Here is a 19,354-nt window from a genome sequence, read left to right on the forward strand (position 1 = left end):
TATAGGTTATGCCCCTTTGGAGACACCCTGACTTTCTCGAACTAGAAATAATAAAGTATTTTATCTTCTTCACATGTAGTGTAGTGTTTGACCCATGTGGGTAATTCTTATCTTAATGATGAAACTGCTTTGTTAAGGCAACTTAACTGTTGCCCCAAATATATACAATATTTTCTTTATCTAAAAAATTACAAGAGGTCCATGGGGCCACATCGCTCACCTGAGCAACTATGGGCGTTCAAAAGATATTGTGCCATATGGCCCTCGGTAGAATAACAAAAAAATAAATATTGTAAAGTATTCGAATTTTACACTTATTTTTGCATACACGTAATCTTTGACATTGTACCTTCATGAAATACTGTTTTTACACAGAATAAGAAAATCCTACGCAAGATATAGAACTAAATATTTGGTAGGGGTACACTGTTATATAACTTCTAATTCCCTGTATTTTCGTTCTGCCCCCCTCCCCCACTTAATAAAGCGATCAAAATATATGAGAGCATATAGGTACATTTTCTTCCTCAACTACTTACTAGTTTTTGTATTTTTTTTTAGATATAATAGTTATTGTATTTTATCAAATAAATCCAACATGTATATATGTGAAGAAGAAAATTGCACCTCAATGCGCTCAATTTCTCAAATTAAAAATATTTAGCAATTTAATTTGTTTTCTCCATTATAATTAAATGACTGTTGTTTACCTCGCGTAAACTCGTGACTTTTATAACTTTACTCACACTTGATTGATGAATACACTGGACTGAAAAATGTTGTCACGTGACATGTTAACGAGCTATAAAAATCAGTGTTACCGTATTGACAGGCACATCACTCTAATTTACTACGGCCCACTCATTATTTTCATTTTTATTCAAAAATAACAAATGGCTACAAACCAGGATAATTTTCCGATGTAATATTTTCTTAGGAATAGCGATAATTCTTTTATCCCCGCAACAGAAATGTGTCAGAACTATGGAAACTGTTTTAACGATGTCGTTTTTATTTACTCACATTTCACATTATTCATTGTATAAAGAGAAGGCCCCAGAGAGTAGTTATATTCAGCATATCATTCTTTAATTTTTTTGTGTACAAGTATTTAACATACTCTAATTCATATAGAATTACTAATGATCAACCAAAATTTCAGCGTCAATCATAGAAATATAAGCAAGATGAGCTCAAAATTTTGCTAGGTTTGAGTCATATTTTGTTCACATGAGTTTATTACATTCAGCTTAAGATTTTTAACTTGGTATTTCCTATTCGGCATTTCAAATAGAAAAAATGAATGGCCTCAGATCTGTGTACAAACATAGAATTGTGAGCAAATCTCTGTATCTTGCTTATAATTCGAAGCTTCACACTCAAATATGGTAAGTAAATAGAAATTGTAAACAATTAAACACAAGAAACATGCACTATAACAAATAAAGAACGCAATTTATTTTTCAAAATGAATCATATACATTTATATACCTACATATTTCCGTCAGCGATATAAAACTCTATTTAAACTGAATAAACTCGAGAAAATGCCGAGCATCTCAACAAAACATATTGCATTATTCTACCATTACGCAAAAGATGATACCGAATTACCGATAGCCTTAATGAATTGCATTTTAGTTCTTTCTTAATACATCAGATGTTGCTTAATTTGCGCAGGTAAACAGTAAACTGTTTGATTTACCGAAGTCTCTGATACGTAAAAATCAGGAAACACAAGCGACAGTTCCCAGGTTAACGCAAAGCATAAATGAAAACGAAACGAAAATCACAACAAGCTAACACCACCGTCATATGTGAAAACTGTCAACGCATTGAAATATCTAGCCTCAATTTACTTCAAAAAATCGGCACCAATGTATTCTGCATGTTTCAAAGATTCCCTTCGTACACGGACTGTTGCACAACAAACAAATTCATCATTGTCAGATCGACCCGTTTATCATATAGTGTCCTGGCTGCTTTAAACAAAGAGCTGCGTTTTAGAATTATAGAATACGAGTCTTGGTAAAATGGGTAAGCAAACCCGGGCCAGGGCAAAATAAAAGCCGGGGCAGATTGGCAATTGTCAATTCCAATTATTTTGCAGCAATATTTACAGCGAATACAAATATACTGGTCAGTGAATATCTTGAAATTTTAATGAGATTGGCAGATTAATAACTGTCAATCTTTTGTTCTGCCCTGGCCCGTTCATGCCTACTCATGGATGCTATAAATTGCTTGAAACACGCCTTTTCTTTCTTATTATTTTCGTTATAACTCAGATTTGAAAAAGAATTAGCCCATAATTTTTGCAATTAATATTTTCCTTCCCATAAGGATTATTGATGCTAAATTACGTTGAATTTGCCTAAGTAGTTCTTGAGAAGAAGATTTTTAAAAAATGCACCCCCTTTTTTTTTTTTTTTTTTTTTTTACAGTTTTGAGGTTTTCTCCGCTTTCAGTGAAAATTTCTCTTTCATTTCTGCAATTTATATTTATCTTTCCATAAGAATGCTTTGAGCCAAATTTGGTTGAATTAGGATAAGTGGTTTTAGAGAGGATGTTCAAAATGTGAAAAGTTTACAGACGGACAGACAGACGGACGACGGACAAAATGTGATCAGAATAGCTCACTTGATCTTTCAGGTCAGGTGAGCTAAAAAAGCAATTTCCAAAATCTGAATGTGCATCTAGAGAAAAATACCAAGAAATGATTTATAATTTGCTACTGTACACATGTAAGAAGAATCTGAATCTTTAGAACGTTACCAGGTTTGATTGGGGTGGATGGGGGCGGATGTGGAGGATAAACATTTAATTTTAATAATTTATTGTTATTAATTTTAACTTAAATATTAGTTATTGATCCCCAGGTAGAAAATAAGACATCTGATCATATCTCAATAGATCATTTGTCAATTATGCAAGATGTAATTTGATTTTTTTTTTAAAGAAAAATATTTTTTACCAGTTAATAAAACTTGTTGTACCCCAAATTATATTTTGATTTTAATAGATCATTCGACAGTTAAGTAAAGTGTAAATTTAAGGGTTTTTTATTTGAAGCAAAAATAAATGGCCTTGCAAGGTTTTTTTTTTTACAAAAAAAGCGTGATTTTATTTACCCCACCCCACCCCCTATCTCATCTCTAGATCCACACATTGCACATCTATAGGACAGCCCCTATCATATCCCAAGGTATGATGTGTCTATTCATTAAATCTAAGAGGAAGTTCTGGGATATAGGTTTTTTATGGAGTGATAAACGTAAATTTTCTGCTACTATTTGACTCCCTGGATGAAATTTAAATTTTTAAAACCATATTACACATCTATAGGACAGCCCCTATCTTATCCAAAGATATGATGTGTCTTATTTATCATAATGATTTATGATTTATTATATTATTTATTAATCATAAGAGGAGTTCTGGGATGTAGTTTTTTTAAGTGATAAATTTTTTTTGTCTTGTATAATCCGTTGTTGGTGGCAATGTACAAGGTTGTATCGTGCAATTAAAGGATGCTGTAATCCAACAAACACAACAAGGTGATTTGTAAGCATGTTTAATATATCAACCAATGAATTGATTTGAACATATTTTATTGGGTAAATTACACAAAAGGATTGGAAACAAGTTCTTACAACTTACAAGTTCCTCTCCTTATGATAACTAGAGGTACTGTGAGCAAGCTCAAATTGATACCCCCCGCCAAGAAAAATTTAATATTTAAACATTTTGAATTATTGGTATACTGAGCCGGATTTTTTCCGAAATTTTTTTTCCACACATTTTTTTTTTCCTAAAAAAATTCATCGGGGCAGGCCATTTTCAGAGAGACAGGGATGAGAGTCTAAAAATAGTTTTATGTGGCCTGAGACAGGCAAGCTTTGTGTCAAATTTTAGCTTCTAATATTTCCATTAATACAAGACATAACACAAAAAGAATTTAGCATTTTTGAAACAATGACCTTGAACTTCCTCAATTGACCTTGGGTCAAGGTCATGACACACCCATAGGTCATAAGCAATCCTTATGTGAAGTAAAAACTTCCAATGTTTCCCCAATAAGAAAGATATGGACCTGACACGAATTTTGCATTTTTCTGCCAGTGACCTTAACCTTTCCCAAATGACCTTGGGTCAAGATCATGACAAACCCTTAGGTCATAAGCAATCTTTGTGTGAAGTAAGAACGTTTAATGCTTCTCCATAATGAAGATATGGACTGGACACAAATTTTGCACTTTTTCTGCCAGTGACCTTGACCTTACCCAAATGACCTTGGGTCAAGGTCATGACACACTCTTAGGTTATAAGCAATCATTGTGTGAAGTAAAAACTTCCAATGTTTCCCCAAAAGAAAGATATGGACCGGACACGATTGCACAGACAGACGGACGGACAGACGGACGGACGGACGGAACAGGGTAACAACAATATACCTGAACTTTCTTTAGAAAGTGCGGGTATAATTACATTCAACTTAAGATTTTTAAACTTGGTATTTCCTATTCAGAATGAACAAAAGCATGGCCTCAGTTCTGTGAGCAAAGCTCTGTATCTTGCTTATCATTCGAAACTTTACACAGCTGAATATGGTTAGTAAAGAGAAAATCGTAAACAATTAAAACAGAAGAAACATGCACTATAAAGAAAGAGCACAATTTATTTTTCATAATATATATATACCTATATATTTCTAGCAGCAAAAACAATCTCCGTTTAGATTGAAAATGCAGAGCATCTTAACAAAACACGTTGCATTATAATCAACCATAACGTAGAGATCGTACCAAATTACCAATAGAATGTATAGTATTCATAATATAATATGTTGTACGTGCATCAGATTTTGCTCATTTTGCACAAGTAAACAATTAACTGTCTGATTTACAGAATTCTATATTCGATATGGGGATTCAATGTGTAAAAATTCCAAAATACGGGCGACATTTCCCCTCAACTTCAAGTTAAAAAGCATAAACGAAAATTAAAACACCGTAAAACCACGGTCACAAGTGAAAATGTCAACGCATTGAAAAATTTAACCTCAATTCACTTCATGAAATTGACAAAAATATATTTAGCATGTTTCAAGTATCCCCTCGCACGTTAACTGTCGCACAACAAGCAAATTCATCTTTGTCAGTTAGACCCGTTTGTCATGCGTCAACATTCAAACATGGCTGCCTTATACAACGAACTTTTGTTTTCGATATGGAATACCGAACCCGAAGTTATAAAGTGATTGACAGCGATTATCTCTTTATTCTTATTTTCGTTAATTACTTAAATTTGAAACATAATTCGCCGATAATTTTAGCAATTTATATTTCCTTTCCATAAGGATTATTTATGCAAAATTACGTTGAATTTGACTTAGTAGTTCTTGAGAATAAGATTTTTTAAAATGCACCCCCTTTCTACAGTTTCGAGGTTTTCTCCGTTTTAAATAATGATCGGTCTTTCATTTCTGCAATTTATAATCACCTTTGTTTAGGGATGCTTTGTGCCAAATTTGGTTGAAATTGGCCAAGTGGTTTTAGAGAAGAAGTTTAAAATGTGAAAAGTTTACAGACGGACAGACGGACGACGGACAAAAGGTGATCAGAAAAGCTTACTTGAGCTTTCAGCTCAGGTGAGCTAAAAACCAAATGCTTAACAAACAGTTTTTCTATTTCAAATACAGCACATTTAAGATTTTAGTCCCCTAAAATCTCTAATAACGTCATCAATGGGTGTGGCAATAAGATTTTTTACAAACTAATATTGTTACCATCAACAACTTTGCTTCTAGAATGCTTTACAGAATGTTGTTCGTTTATAAGGTATGTGTAAGAGACTTACCGAGTCTCTTGGCCCCTAACTGAAGGGGCCAGCCCCTTTTTGAGTTCATTCAAAAGGTCCCATGAATACTAACATTTTTTTTTGCTTACAACCATCTAAAATTATTGTTCATTTTTTAGATACAGATGATTGAATATTGTCATCAACTCTTGACCCACGGGCCATGAATTTCACAATTTAGGTAGAGGAGTTAGTGGACATTATAACCATGTATTCAATTGCTTACCCACATGTGTGGGAGTTGAGAAGAAGTTTAAGATATAAAATTTTTTACTATATGGCCATCTTGGCCCCACCCTAGAGCCTGAACCCCTGACAAAGGGGTTATGAATTTTACAATTTTGGTAGAGGGGTTCATGGACTTTATAACCAGGCATTTAGTTTTTAACAAATATATATGGGAGAAGAGAAGACGATTCTCTAAGATTTGATACAGTTTTACTATATGGTCATATTGGCCCCACCCTCGAGCCAGAACCCCTGACCCAGGGGCCATGAATTTCACAATTTTGGTAGAGGGCTTCATAGACATTATAACTATGCAACCAGTTTTTTCCTCACATGTGTGGGAGTAGAGAGGAAGATTTTTGAAAATTTGGCTTTTTTGCATATTCGGCCCCACATGTGGCGCCCTGGGGGTGGTACAGCCATGAATTTCACAATTTAGATTTCTCTTACCATTGAGATGCCTCACACCAAAAATGGTAACAATCAGTCTTGTAGTTTTTAAGAAGAAGTTAAAAATGTAAAATTGTTAACGCACGACGACAGATGAAAACAGATAGCAATAGGTCACCCGAGTTTACTCTAAAACAAGGAGGCTAGTATACTAGCGTTTACTTTGCTTTTAACAAGTCTACTTGTTTATTTAATAAAAATTCAAAACTACTTTTTTTTTCAAATGATAAGTCAGTACTGAAGTACTGACGGGAGTTGATTTTATCGACTATTATTAATCTTAAAATCAACGATATGTTATTTTGCTTGGTAAGTAGTTGATAATCTGTATTTAAATTACGCACATTTTTATAATATAAGTTCTTGGACTTTTCCAAAAAGAATTTCGAGAAAACCTCTTATGAATCATGTTGTGTAATATTTAAAAAATAAAAAAATTGATTCCATCAAACTATGTATCGGCATTCGAAATATTTCAAAAATTGTATGGATCCAACCAATAATGAACTCTAGTCTCGTTCAACAAGATGCTCGGCTGTCTCCATTATCTCCATCAAGTAAGAGATACCAGGTCACGTGATAGCTTGATGATGCGACCTCTTAATATAGACTGACTCTCTGCTTGTAGGAGATGTACAGAGACAGCCGATGGTCGAACGAGACTATATTGAACTCTGGCGTGGAAAAATATATAACTGAATAAAATTTCTAAATTGTTCGTACTATTTAAAATCTGACCATTTTCAAGGTATTTATTAGCTGCAGAACTGTAGCTCTCCGGGAAAAAATATTGACAGACCGCTCTGTCGATATTTTTTTCCCGGAGAGCTACAGTTCTGCAGCTAGGTATTTATAAATAAGTTTCCCTTTTTAAAAAATGCTTCAACGTACATTACATCGAATTTATCGATTATTTTCAAGAACTAAGTCTTGTCAGCCATAATGATTTGTGCTTAGGTCCAAACACTGTTTTAGTTTCGGTTTGCCAGAGTAACTGCATAGGAGAGTTAATTAAAAATCAACTCCCAAAAATACTCTCATAACTCTTTTGATCATACAACTTCTTAACTGCATTCTATTCAATGATTAAATACTGGATATGAACAAGTATAGGAAGATAACTTCATTGCGAAGAAGCATGGGAAGATAACTCCATGAACTGTTATACTCCTCTTCCCTGAACTCTTTTCAAATGCTTTTACAATATCTTATTGATAACTTTGATAGACAGCTTCATTATTTTTCTTTTCTAAACATGTGAATTAACTTATTTCTTTCCTTAAAATTCATGAGCAGAATAAAATAAGAAGACAAATACAACCCCCCCCCCTCCCACCATAACCCTTGCCTTACATGCAGGAAACATAAAATATTATTAAAAATGACAGCTTAATGTTTTTTTCCTAAACATGCAGTTAGTTTATTTTCTGTGTCAGTGGATATTTTAAAAACATTTTATATACAATAACACTAAATCACAATTTTGGCCCACCCTGCATTAAGAACCCATTCCCTGTACACTATTTGAGTGTTTTTCTCCCTCCCTAGACCCAAATCCCTAAATTGGGAGACTTGAGATTCAAAATTCTGACAGATGGCTTTATTTTCTTTCTTTACATTCTGTCAGAAGAAATTTTTTAAACATTATATGCATTAACACTGTATGGCCATATTGCCCCCCCCCCCCTTACGACCTGAACCTCTGACCCAGGGGCCATGAATTTTACAATTTAGGTAGAGGAGTTTGTGGACATCATAACCATGCATCCAGTTTTTTCCCCACATGTGTAGGAGTAAAAAAAGAAGATTTCCAAGGATTTAATACATTTTCACTACATGGCTAAATTGGCCCTGTCCTAGAACCTTAACCCCTGTACCTGGGGTCATGAATTTCACAATTTATGTAGAGGAGTCCGTATACTTCATAACCATGCATTCAGTTTTATTCAAATATATATGGGAGTAAAAAAGATTTTATAAGATTTAATACATTCCCACTATATGGCCAAAGTGGCCCCAACATAGAGCCTGAACCCCTGACCCAGGAGCCATAAATTTCACAAATTTGGTAAAGAGCTTCATGGACATCATAACTATGTATTCAGTTTTTCCCTCACATGAGTTTGGGTAGAGAACATTTCTTTTGAAAATCTTTTTTTGCATATTTAGTCCCACATGTGGCCCCCAATGGGTGGTAGAGCCCTGAATTTCTCAATTTAGATCCCTCTTAGCATTGATTAATAGTAATTTTACTATTGCGGTAATATAAAGGAATTTACAAGGGGGGCCTGGACCCCTCAATCCCACCCCTTCTCTAAATCCATGCACACAATGATGTTGGCACACTACAAAATCAAATCTAAAGCCGGCAACCGCAGAGGGGAGGGGGCATAATTTTATTTTGTTTGTTATAATTATATAGACCATACTTTCTATGACAATTGAAATGTTAAGATTATTGATTAACTTTAAAAATTAATTCACATGCAAACAGTTGAACCCCAAATCGTGTGTATTATGGGATAGGATCTCATCCTCTGTGAAAATTATAATTTTTAAAAATTACTGGAAATTGCATGTAGCCTTCGTTTTTACTAAAACTTGTACTTTAACAAAACAGTGTTATTTAGGGGCAAACACTTGGTGCGGGTATTACTGTTCAATGACAGCATCTAGTTTGTAGCTGTAGATAAGTTTACAATCAAATATGTGCTAGAACTTGTGGTTATGATGTTGTTAGGGGATTAATAGGGCTTTTACCTTTCTGACTCAGGGCCTCAAATTTTAGTACAAATGTACTGGAAAATCAGAGAGAGAGAGAGAGAGAGAGAGAGAGAGTTTATTTAATCAGAGATCGATTCAGTAAAGAAATTGATTATCTTTTTATGTGTTTCTTTTATATATCGATTATTTTTCTTTTTGTCTTTGGTTTATCTTTGCCGACAAATACTATGTGATAAAATAAATTCTGCTAAGTCAGCAAATAAAATAACTACCCCAGTTTTATTTCTACATGTAAACGATCAGTGTTAAGCAATCACTTAAAAAAATACGAAATTTAATGAATTTTGACCTTATGCTTAATCACTAAACAGGTGTAATAAATCCTGTTTTGGGGGAACATTATATGAATGTAGTACTTTGTGAATATTTATAAACTTAAAGACAGATTCTAAATGATTATACAATCCCCATGCACCGAGCAGTAATGATGTTTTTTTTATTAAACGTGAAAATTTGTACTTTTTGCTTCAACAGTGTATTTCCCCGATCAGTGTTTACACCTGTTTATTCCTAGGATCAAACACACAGACAGGTGGGCAGTTTTCACACCTTGTCGCAGTCACCAAGTCGTATGTATAATTCCGTGTGTATACTTTAGAGGCTTAATCCCAGACAGACAAACGATTTTTATCTGTAGATCAGGCCTGCTGTAGACATACACAAACACATTATATAAGCAACATTTCTAAATAAAGGCATGTATACATGCATGCATGTATCTATATATGTGAATTAAAACTAAACAGTCGTCCTCTTAAAGCCATGTGCATTGGTAAATGTTGTGTCAATACAATCATTGAGATGGCAGAATTTCTTCGATGCCGGTAAATCGACCCAACAAACCCTCATGCGGTCCAACTGCAGTAGTGCTTTGGCGGCATGTCTTTGATGCCTGCAATGCGACGACTGTCTGAATATAGCGAGCTAACAAAAAATGCTCTAAATTTGCACTGAAAAAAACCCCCTATTAATTTCAATATAATTAAAAGACAAAAATAAAACGGACAAGTTTCTGTCCTTTAAAAAAAGACTGCAATACATGGACCATATGCATGTGATTCTAACAAAAACATGAAAGTCTTAAGATTATCAACGATTCCACCGACTCTAGCCACCTGCTTTAAACCACTAAATCTGTATGTTGTATTACGTATACATGGAATGGCATGGAATCCCAATCCCGAATCAGATAAACGTGTGCTAGCCTGGTTCCCTGAGCGACCCATTACGCACAGGAACCAGGCTAACTCATGCGCAGGCTGAATTTTCCCCATAGCATTCGGTTTAACATTGCTTATTTATTTTCTGAGTGGACCTAAGGGGCCTCGCAAAAAACATTCAAATCCATCATTTTAAAGATAAAATCGTTAAACAAAACACGATTAAGAGAGAAAACACATTCGGCACTTGGGGACTGAACCTGGGTCGCCTGGGCACAAGTCCACTACTCTAACGACTGAGCTACGTAGACTCTCGCTTCAAGACATTGAAGCCCAAAATCTTGAAAGTGCATGGATTGATTTTAAAACAAATTTCAGATTCAGAAGTTTTGAGAACGTGTATATCGAATAAAAACATTTTAAAAAATTCAATTTAAAAAAAAAGAATAATTAAGGTCTTTCATTTCCTTCCAGTGACGACTGGAAGTGACAGCGGACGTTCGAATATAAAAAGGGCACTGTGGCCGTTAATTCTCTACCATCTCTAAAAATTTGAAAGTTTTTTAATACTTTTGGAGAAAAATAAGGCACAAGCAAAAACATAAAATCTTTAATATCTCAGGACCGGAGGTGTATCTCCCGCACTTTTCATTAAAGAAAATGAAACTCGACCGTTGACTAGAAATTTCTTCATCAGTAAACATCAACTACTCAACACATTGGCAAACAGAGATGAAAAGTGCAATGGACATTCCCTCAGAATCGGGGCTGCCACATCCGCTGCATCCGGTAATGACAACATGATAAAATGTTGGGAAGATGGAAGTCTGACTGCTATAACCGTTAGGCCAGCATTTTTTAATTTTTAGATTTACGAAATATTTTTCAAATTATTTGGGTAGGAGGAGGGAAAAAAAATAAAAATAAAATTGAAAAATTTGTCCGTCGAGAAAAAAAATAAAAATAAAACAATTTTTCAACAATATTTTTTTTATTTTTAAAATAAGAACACATGTCCAGGAGCTGCCATTTTTTAAATATATAAGTAATTTTGGTTGTTGATGATGTTCTTATCATAACATATTTTATCCATGGGCACTAAAAATTTGTGTTAATATATTGTATATGCATGTATAAAAACGAAGGTTTTTTTTTTTTTTATATATAATTACATGTATATATATACAAGTACATACTGTACCAAAAAAATTAAGGGAGTTTTCACTTCTTCCTTGCAGAAAAATAGGAAGAAGTTTGAGAAATCATTCATCTGATTAAGTTAACAATGCTATTCACAAATTCAAAATATAAAATATTGTTACTGAAAATAAATTGGATTAGAAGCATGTCCATAAATGTCAGTAAAAAATCAAACAAGTTTTTTTTATTTAAAAAAGACGAACTAATTTTTAAAATTTTATTTATTTATGTAATTATACCTTTAATAAAGGAAATGTTTCGTTATTTTGTTAGCTTAATGACAAATAAAATCATTCTCTTTCCTTCAGTCATAAGGCTCCTGTGTTCAGTCTGTTTAGGGTTATTAGTCCAACCCTATGACCCACTTACAACCGTTATGTAGAGGATCTATTTCCAAACGGTTAAATTATGATTATTTTAGAATTTCTTTTGCAAAAAATGTTTTTTTTAAATAAGTAACTTATCATTTTCTTGCGCCAATGAGGTTTTTTTTTTTAATTTACGGAATTGTGATAGAAAAAGACTTCAACTTCTCTTTCTTGAGGAAATTCTGGCTAAGTTGCCGATCACAAAACTTAAAAGGGTCGTAAATTGTAGGGTTGGACGAAAGCAAACAGGAGTAGGCCCAATGGTGTTTTTTTGTGACTTCTAGTGCCTGTGACTTGATCGGAAAGAACTTGGTCTTTTTAATCAATGCATGAAAAACAATAATTCAGACTACACGTACGTGATTGCATCAACATTATTTTTATTTTTACCAGAAAGAAAATTTCGGGTCGGAGGAAAAAATAAAATTAATAGCTAGTTCTGGTCCTTTTATTTTTATTTGAATTTTTAAAAAAATAGGGTCGGCGGGTTTGTAAATCGAAATTTCAAAAAATGCTGGCCTTACATCCGTACAGATGACACATTGTGCACCAAGTCATTCATTGTGATAATAAATAAAAAAAAATCCATGTCGATTACAAATGGAAAACTGTTTCTGTAATTCCCAAGGATCTGATATTCCATATGCAGTTCAATTGTGTCAAAATCCTCACTCATAATTAAAAAGAATGTGATATTCCATATGCAGTTCAATGGTGTCAAAATCTTAACTCATGTGCAATATAGATATTAAAATAACAGTGTTTTCTTTGCAATTACATATTATACATGTCATACTGATATGGAATGATTTATAAGCTCTATATAAATTTTGTTTGTTTCTCTCATTTTATTGTGCATTCAACTTAAAACATGTGTATACTTTACAGTGTTTTTTTTATTGTTCTATAAGCTTTGTATATATGGTTTTTTCTCACTTTAATGCTGTGTTCAAATCATAACTAATGTATAATACAAAGTGTTTCTTTCTAAAACCATACATAGTATTTTCTTGCAATTATTGTACTGATATGGATTGTTTCATAACTTTTATAAGATATGTCCAGTAAAACTCGGTTATAGCGAAGTCCTAGGGACCAATGGATTTACTTCGTTATATCCGTAATTCGCAATACTACCTATAGCAAATTCACTATATACATGTTTTCTTTCACCAGACTACATTTTTTTCTAATTAAGGGTTAGATTAAAAATACACTTTTTTGATATCTTTAATAATCTGATTGTGAATTGAAGAATTTATCTGAAAGTTCAAACTATTATGCTAAGAGGTAGGTAATGAAAACTTTTTAAGCTGTTAAGTAATTCGTTATAAAAGTGTTAAATTTCGTTAATATTCACCATTACTGGACTCAAAATCAGTTTGCAATATCCGTAAATTTGTTATATTGGAAATAACCGTAAAATTTTGCAAATGTTTGTTAAAGGGACATGGTCACGATTTTGGTCAAAAATTATTTTTTCGATTTTGATATTCACAATGCTACCTGTGTCCCCTTAGAGGGCCCCATAATTGCCTTGACCAATTAATATTTTTAATTGAGGAGTAGGCGTTCGGAGAACACACCGATGGGGGTAATTCAATTTCTTTTGGGGACTCTCAGCTACCTCAAACACATCAATTATCTGTTTGTGATACCTTTATTTTAGGTATTTCACACATGAGTAAATAAGCATATGTTGTTTGTGCTACCTTCATTTTGGGCATTCCACACATGAGTAATTATGTCATGTGTTATTCAACCCCAAAGAAATTGCATTTTTAGCATACATGGTACATTTGGTATCAAGGCCATCTGCCACAAATACATGCATAAGGCCATCGGCCTTCTTCATTTCCAAGGCCATTGGCCAATCACACAAGGCCATCTGCTACAAAAAAGTTTCAAGGCCATCGGCCAATGAGATGTTTTAGTGTTTTATCTTATGAAGTGTTAACTGTGTATGCAATATCTATTCCTAATATTTAGCATTGATGATGTGTATAGCTGAGTAGTTCTCAAAAGGCAAATAAATACCTCAAATTATTGTTTATATAAAAGGTACATTGTCCATGTCAGTTGTATTCTATTACAATATACTGTCAGTGCATTTGATAAATGGAATAACAGTCATGACTTTTTTGGGGTCTTTTCTTCAGGCTTTTTACATTTTGATTTCTTTCATTGTCTCTAACAAAATGTTCATATGTTCATGAACAGTATTCTGTTTTCATGCAGAGGAAATTGATAAAGGAGCAGGCTTATAGAATTGTGCAAATCAGAATCTTTGTTGCAACTTGCAGTTGTAATATGGACCAATTTGAAAGTGTCATTACTGAACACGAATTACTATATTGGTTACAGCATATACTATTAGGTAAGATCATGTTATTAAAGTAGAGAGCTCTTTATCTAAGGTTAAAATTATAAATTGATAGGAAACACTTACATCAAATTGAATTCCAATGTAGTTGACAGCTATTTCTATTCCTCTTGTAACAGGGTCAACTTTACCAACACGATCAAAAATTATGTTTATCGTTGACTGCAAAAAAAAATGACAAGTAAGTTAGTGCTTGTGAAGAACATACAACTGTATTGTCAAGAACTCTTTTTACTATATTGAAAGATAAAACAAAAAGTCTTTTTAGATTGATATCTAGATTGGATGCTGATCAATGGCTCCTAGGAAAAGTATGAAAATGTGAAAAACTCAACCGATCTTTGAGCCTTCTGCCAAGCTGATTTAAAACAAATAGCTGTGTTCTGGTGAATTTTAAATGTAGATTGTTCTAGGTCTAAGATGCATTATTTAGGAAGATTTGATGATTTTAATTTTTTTTTTAAATATGAAAATAGAAGTATTTGGTAACTTCAAATAATGATTTCTGGGGATAGGGTATGGTCACAATATGGGGAGAGAAAACCAAATCTTTAAAAATCTTATTCTAAAAGTAAAATGTATGTATAAATCATGTCATCAGTATATATGTTCATTTAAGATAGACATAATGATGTCAGTTAATCGAAGGTATCAATTGTGAGTGAAGCCCTTCTCAGCACGCGGGGTTATAGGGGTAATTAGTAGTTATATAAAAAAAAAATTTAAATGACTACTACTTATGGACACCTGTTCATATAGAAAAAGTAGATAACCTTCAGCAAAAATTTTATTTACTTTTTTTAAATTGTTGAATAACTTTTAGGAAGAAAAAAATTGCAAATGCAGATCACGCGCAAATTTGCTAAAAATTTATCTACGGTAAAAATTTCCAGATTTATGGTAATATTTAAGCGATAATCTTTTTTGTGTTTTAAGTTTTCCGCTCCGCTTTCCCTTCCGCGTTTTAGCAACACCCCATGATAATGGATAGAAACCAATTGCAATTGGTTACCTGAGTCAAGTGAAAAAGAAAGTGAATTTTAAATGACTATACTAATGTTGCGTTTTGGTATAAAAGGCAAAGAAAACAATATTAGCATCCATTATGCTAACAAATTCATTTTCATTTATGACAACAGTACACACATATTAGTTTATATACTTTATATGCAATATTTTGCCAAAAAATCTAATATCTTTTCATTTGTTAAAGAGAAAAAAACACAGCGACAGTAATTCCCTTTGCAGTAAATGAAAATAGCCATGCAAAGTTCTGTGGATAAACACATGATAAAACCTTTAACATGTTTCTTATGTGAGTCTTGACAGATTAGTTTTCCTAACTTTCTTTTATGGTACAATGTAACTCCATACCCCAGAAAATTGATCCCACAAGACTATGATTTTCTATAATGAGCTTGCATTTTTTTACCTTGGATAAACCTTGCAAAACATTTATCATAATCCGCAAACTTTTATTATTTAAATGTAAAAAGGAGAATTTAATATAACAATTTCAAAATTGCCAAAACACTATGTCTACAATCATGAGAATGATTTTAAATCTTAATTGTAATACATAAATGCCCTATAGGGTCACTTTATCAATTTATTGCCTGATGTCAGGCATATCTAAGGTTTAAAAGTTACATTCTCCGAAACAGTGCAGACAATGGGATCAAGCAATATCATGATATTTTACAATAAAGATTAACCGATGCATGTTTAAGGTGTCAGCATTTACATTCACAATTGATGAAAATGTTATATGGGATGTATTAAATCCAGCGAGCAAGAGTTTTCAAGTAAAAGGGATGTTCCCCATGCAGTGCACGTGTATAATCCTGATTTAAAAATAGATCAGCATTCCACCATATTTGAATGGTGAAAAAAGGGGGTAGGGGGAGGGTCTTTGCAACAAGTTGTAACATATTGCCTATTACGATACAATGTAAGTAATAATTGGTGGTGGATTATCATTATTACAAGAGAGTCATCAGCTTGGATTAAAACAAATATATATTTATACAGCTGGAATGTTTACTGGAGGATCTAAATTGCCAAAGCGGGTTGCGACCCGATTTTCGTTCAGTTGGGCGATTCACTAATCTCAAAACTCGTGGGTCTTACTAAATGCACATTACTACATTGAACAACTACTAATCAAGTGTGTTTGTTAATTCGATATATTTCTTCCAAAGCATCTGATCCAAAGTGTAATATACATGTATGTAGCTGTTACAAAACAAATGTCAAAAAATTTATTTGAACCCCTCCACATGGATCCCTGCCAATGGATGAGTTCATTCACACATCTCAGCCGTTGCGTGAATGGTAAAGCAAAACTTCGCGCCATAATGTCTCATTCATAGTTTTTGCGCGCCGATTAGTGGACGAGTCCGTTGGGATCATGTGAATACCACAGAGCACACCGTGCTCTGTAAACACCACAGGCACGTATGTTACAACGCACTTTGAAAAATTTTGCACTTTGAAATTTTGTTTTCAAAGTGTGTTAATTTTGGGACCAAGTCAACGCACTTGGAAAAAAATATTTTTTTTTCAAAGTGCGTTGATATTGTCGATATTAACGCACTTTGAAAAAAAATGTTCATGGTTTAGTGAAAACAGTTGATAGTTTTATATACAAAAAAAGATTGTTTTAACCTTGTTCAGCTTAATGTGAAATATTTAAAAAAGAACTCATTGCATTCTCAGCTAGCTTGATAAGCAGTTTCTAGATGAGAATTTTTTTCTTTTCTCCTAAGCTATTAAGACAATGTCAACAATTAACACCAAAAAACTTTGGGAGGTTTGAATTATCCAATATCACATAAACTTCATTGCATAGCAACTGCATTTCCTTTTTTGAGTATGCAGCAAATTTACCTCTCATCTAGTATACTAGGGCTATGCCCGAACGAATATGATTTATATATATGAATAATGGAGATCAATGTTTTATATATTTCAACTGGCTTATTGCAAATATGATGTGAAAACAAGAGGCCCATGGGCCACATCGCTCACCTGAGGAACAATAGGTATGATAAAATCAGCTTAATGGAGTCATAATACAAACTATTTGGACAATGTACAATACATGTAGATCCTGTATCAATAAAATCCATTTTCCCCTGGATATTCTTATGTTTATAATCATTAGTCCCTTTTCTAACAGGATGATTTTATAGTCATATCATATGTTGAGTATTGCAGTTCTCAAAAAGATCCAACAATAGTTTATATATGGGATATAAACGTACATCAACCTCTGAACCTTCTCGGGAGGCCAAAGAATTGTCCTGGGGCCAAAGTCTTAACAATTATAAAGAATCATCTGGCTGATTAGTTTCTGAGAAGATTTTTAAAGATTTACCCTATATATTCCTTTGTTAAGCTTTGACCCCCCACTGTGGCCCCACCCTACCCCTGGGGATCATTATTTTCACAACTTTGAATCTACACTACCTGAGGATGCTTTCACACAAGTTTCAGCTTTCCTGACTGATTAGTTTCTGAGAAGAAGATTTTTAAAGAGTTACTCTGTTTATTCCTATGTAAAACATCGACCTCCCATTGTAGCCCAAACCTACCCCCAGGGTTATGATTTTCACAAATTTGAATCTACACTACCTGAGGATGCTTCCACACATGTTTCAGCTTTCCTGGCTAATTAGTTTCTGAGAAGAAGATTTTTGAAGATTTACTCTATATAATCATATGTTAAACTTCGACCCCCCATCATGGCCCCACCCTACCCCCAGGGGTTTTTATTTTCACGACTTTAAAACAACTTTGAATCTACACTACCTGAGGATGCTTCCACACAAGTTTCAGCTTTGCCGGCTAATTAGTTTATGAGAAGAAGATTTTTAAAGATTTACTCTATATTCCTTCATTAAACTTCGATCCCCATTGTGGCCCCATCCTACCCCCGGGGGTCATGATTTTCACAACTTTGAGTTTACACTACCTGAGGATGCATCCACACAAGTGTCAGCTTTCCTGGCCGATTAGTTTCTGAGAAGAAGATTTTCAAAGATTTACTTTATATATTCATATGTTAAACTTCGACCCCCCATTGTGGCCCCACCCTGCCCCCGGGGGTCATGATTTTCACAATTTTGAATCTACACTACCTGAGGATGCTTCCACACAAGTGTCAGCTTTCCTGGCCGATTAGTTTCTGAGAAAAAGATTTTTAAAGATTAACTCTTTATATATTCCTTTGTTAAACTTTGATCTCCCATTGTAGCCCCACCCTACCCCCAGGGGTTATTATTTTCACGACTTTAAAACAACTTTCAATCTACATTACCTGATGATGCTTTCACACAAGTTTTAGCTTTCCTGGCTGATTAGTTTCTGAGAAGAAGATTTTTAAAGATTTACTCTATATATTCATTTGTTAAACTTCGACCCCCCCCCCCCCCCCCCATTTTACTTTTTTAATCTTTAGTTTTTAAGATCTGTGTTCAAACATAGAATTGTGAGCAAATCTCTTTATCTTGCTTATAATTCGAAGCTTAACACTTAAATATGGTTAGTAATAGAAATTGTAAACAATTAAACACAAGAAACATGCACTACATGTATAACAAATAAAGAACACAATTTATTTTTTCGAAATGAATCATATATATACATGTATATACCCACATATTTCCGTCAGCGATATCAAACTCTATTTAAACTGAATAAACTTGAGAAAATGCCGAGCATCTCAACAAAACCTATTGCATTAATCTATCATTACGCAAAAGATAATGCCGAATTACCGATAGAATGAATTGTATTTCAGTAGGCACCTACCCCTACATCAGATTTTGCTTAATTTGCGCAGGTAAACAGTTAACTGTTTGATTTACCGAAGTCTCTGTTTGATTTAACACGTAAAAATCACGAAATACAGAAGATAG

General features: G+C 33.5%; 1 protein-coding gene across 3 annotated transcripts in view; it reads right to left on the minus strand.

The window, feature by feature from the left end:
* LOC128155164 (Golgi pH regulator-like) overlaps positions 1-19,354 on the minus strand; it is a 211,234-nt gene that overhangs the window by 38,061 nt on the left and 153,819 nt on the right. For all 3 annotated transcript variants that reach the window (XM_052816743.1, XM_052816745.1, XM_052816744.1), the window contains one exon: positions 14,499-14,594. In XM_052816743.1, coding sequence (XP_052672703.1) covers positions 14,499-14,594 — 96 coding nt within the window. The remainder of the gene's footprint in view (positions 1-14,498; positions 14,595-19,354) is intronic.

The sequence above is a fragment of the Crassostrea angulata genome, chromosome 7 (genome assembly GCF_025612915.1).
Source record: "Crassostrea angulata isolate pt1a10 chromosome 7, ASM2561291v2, whole genome shotgun sequence".
In the NCBI taxonomy this organism is placed as follows: domain Eukaryota; kingdom Metazoa; phylum Mollusca; class Bivalvia; order Ostreida; family Ostreidae; genus Magallana; species Magallana angulata.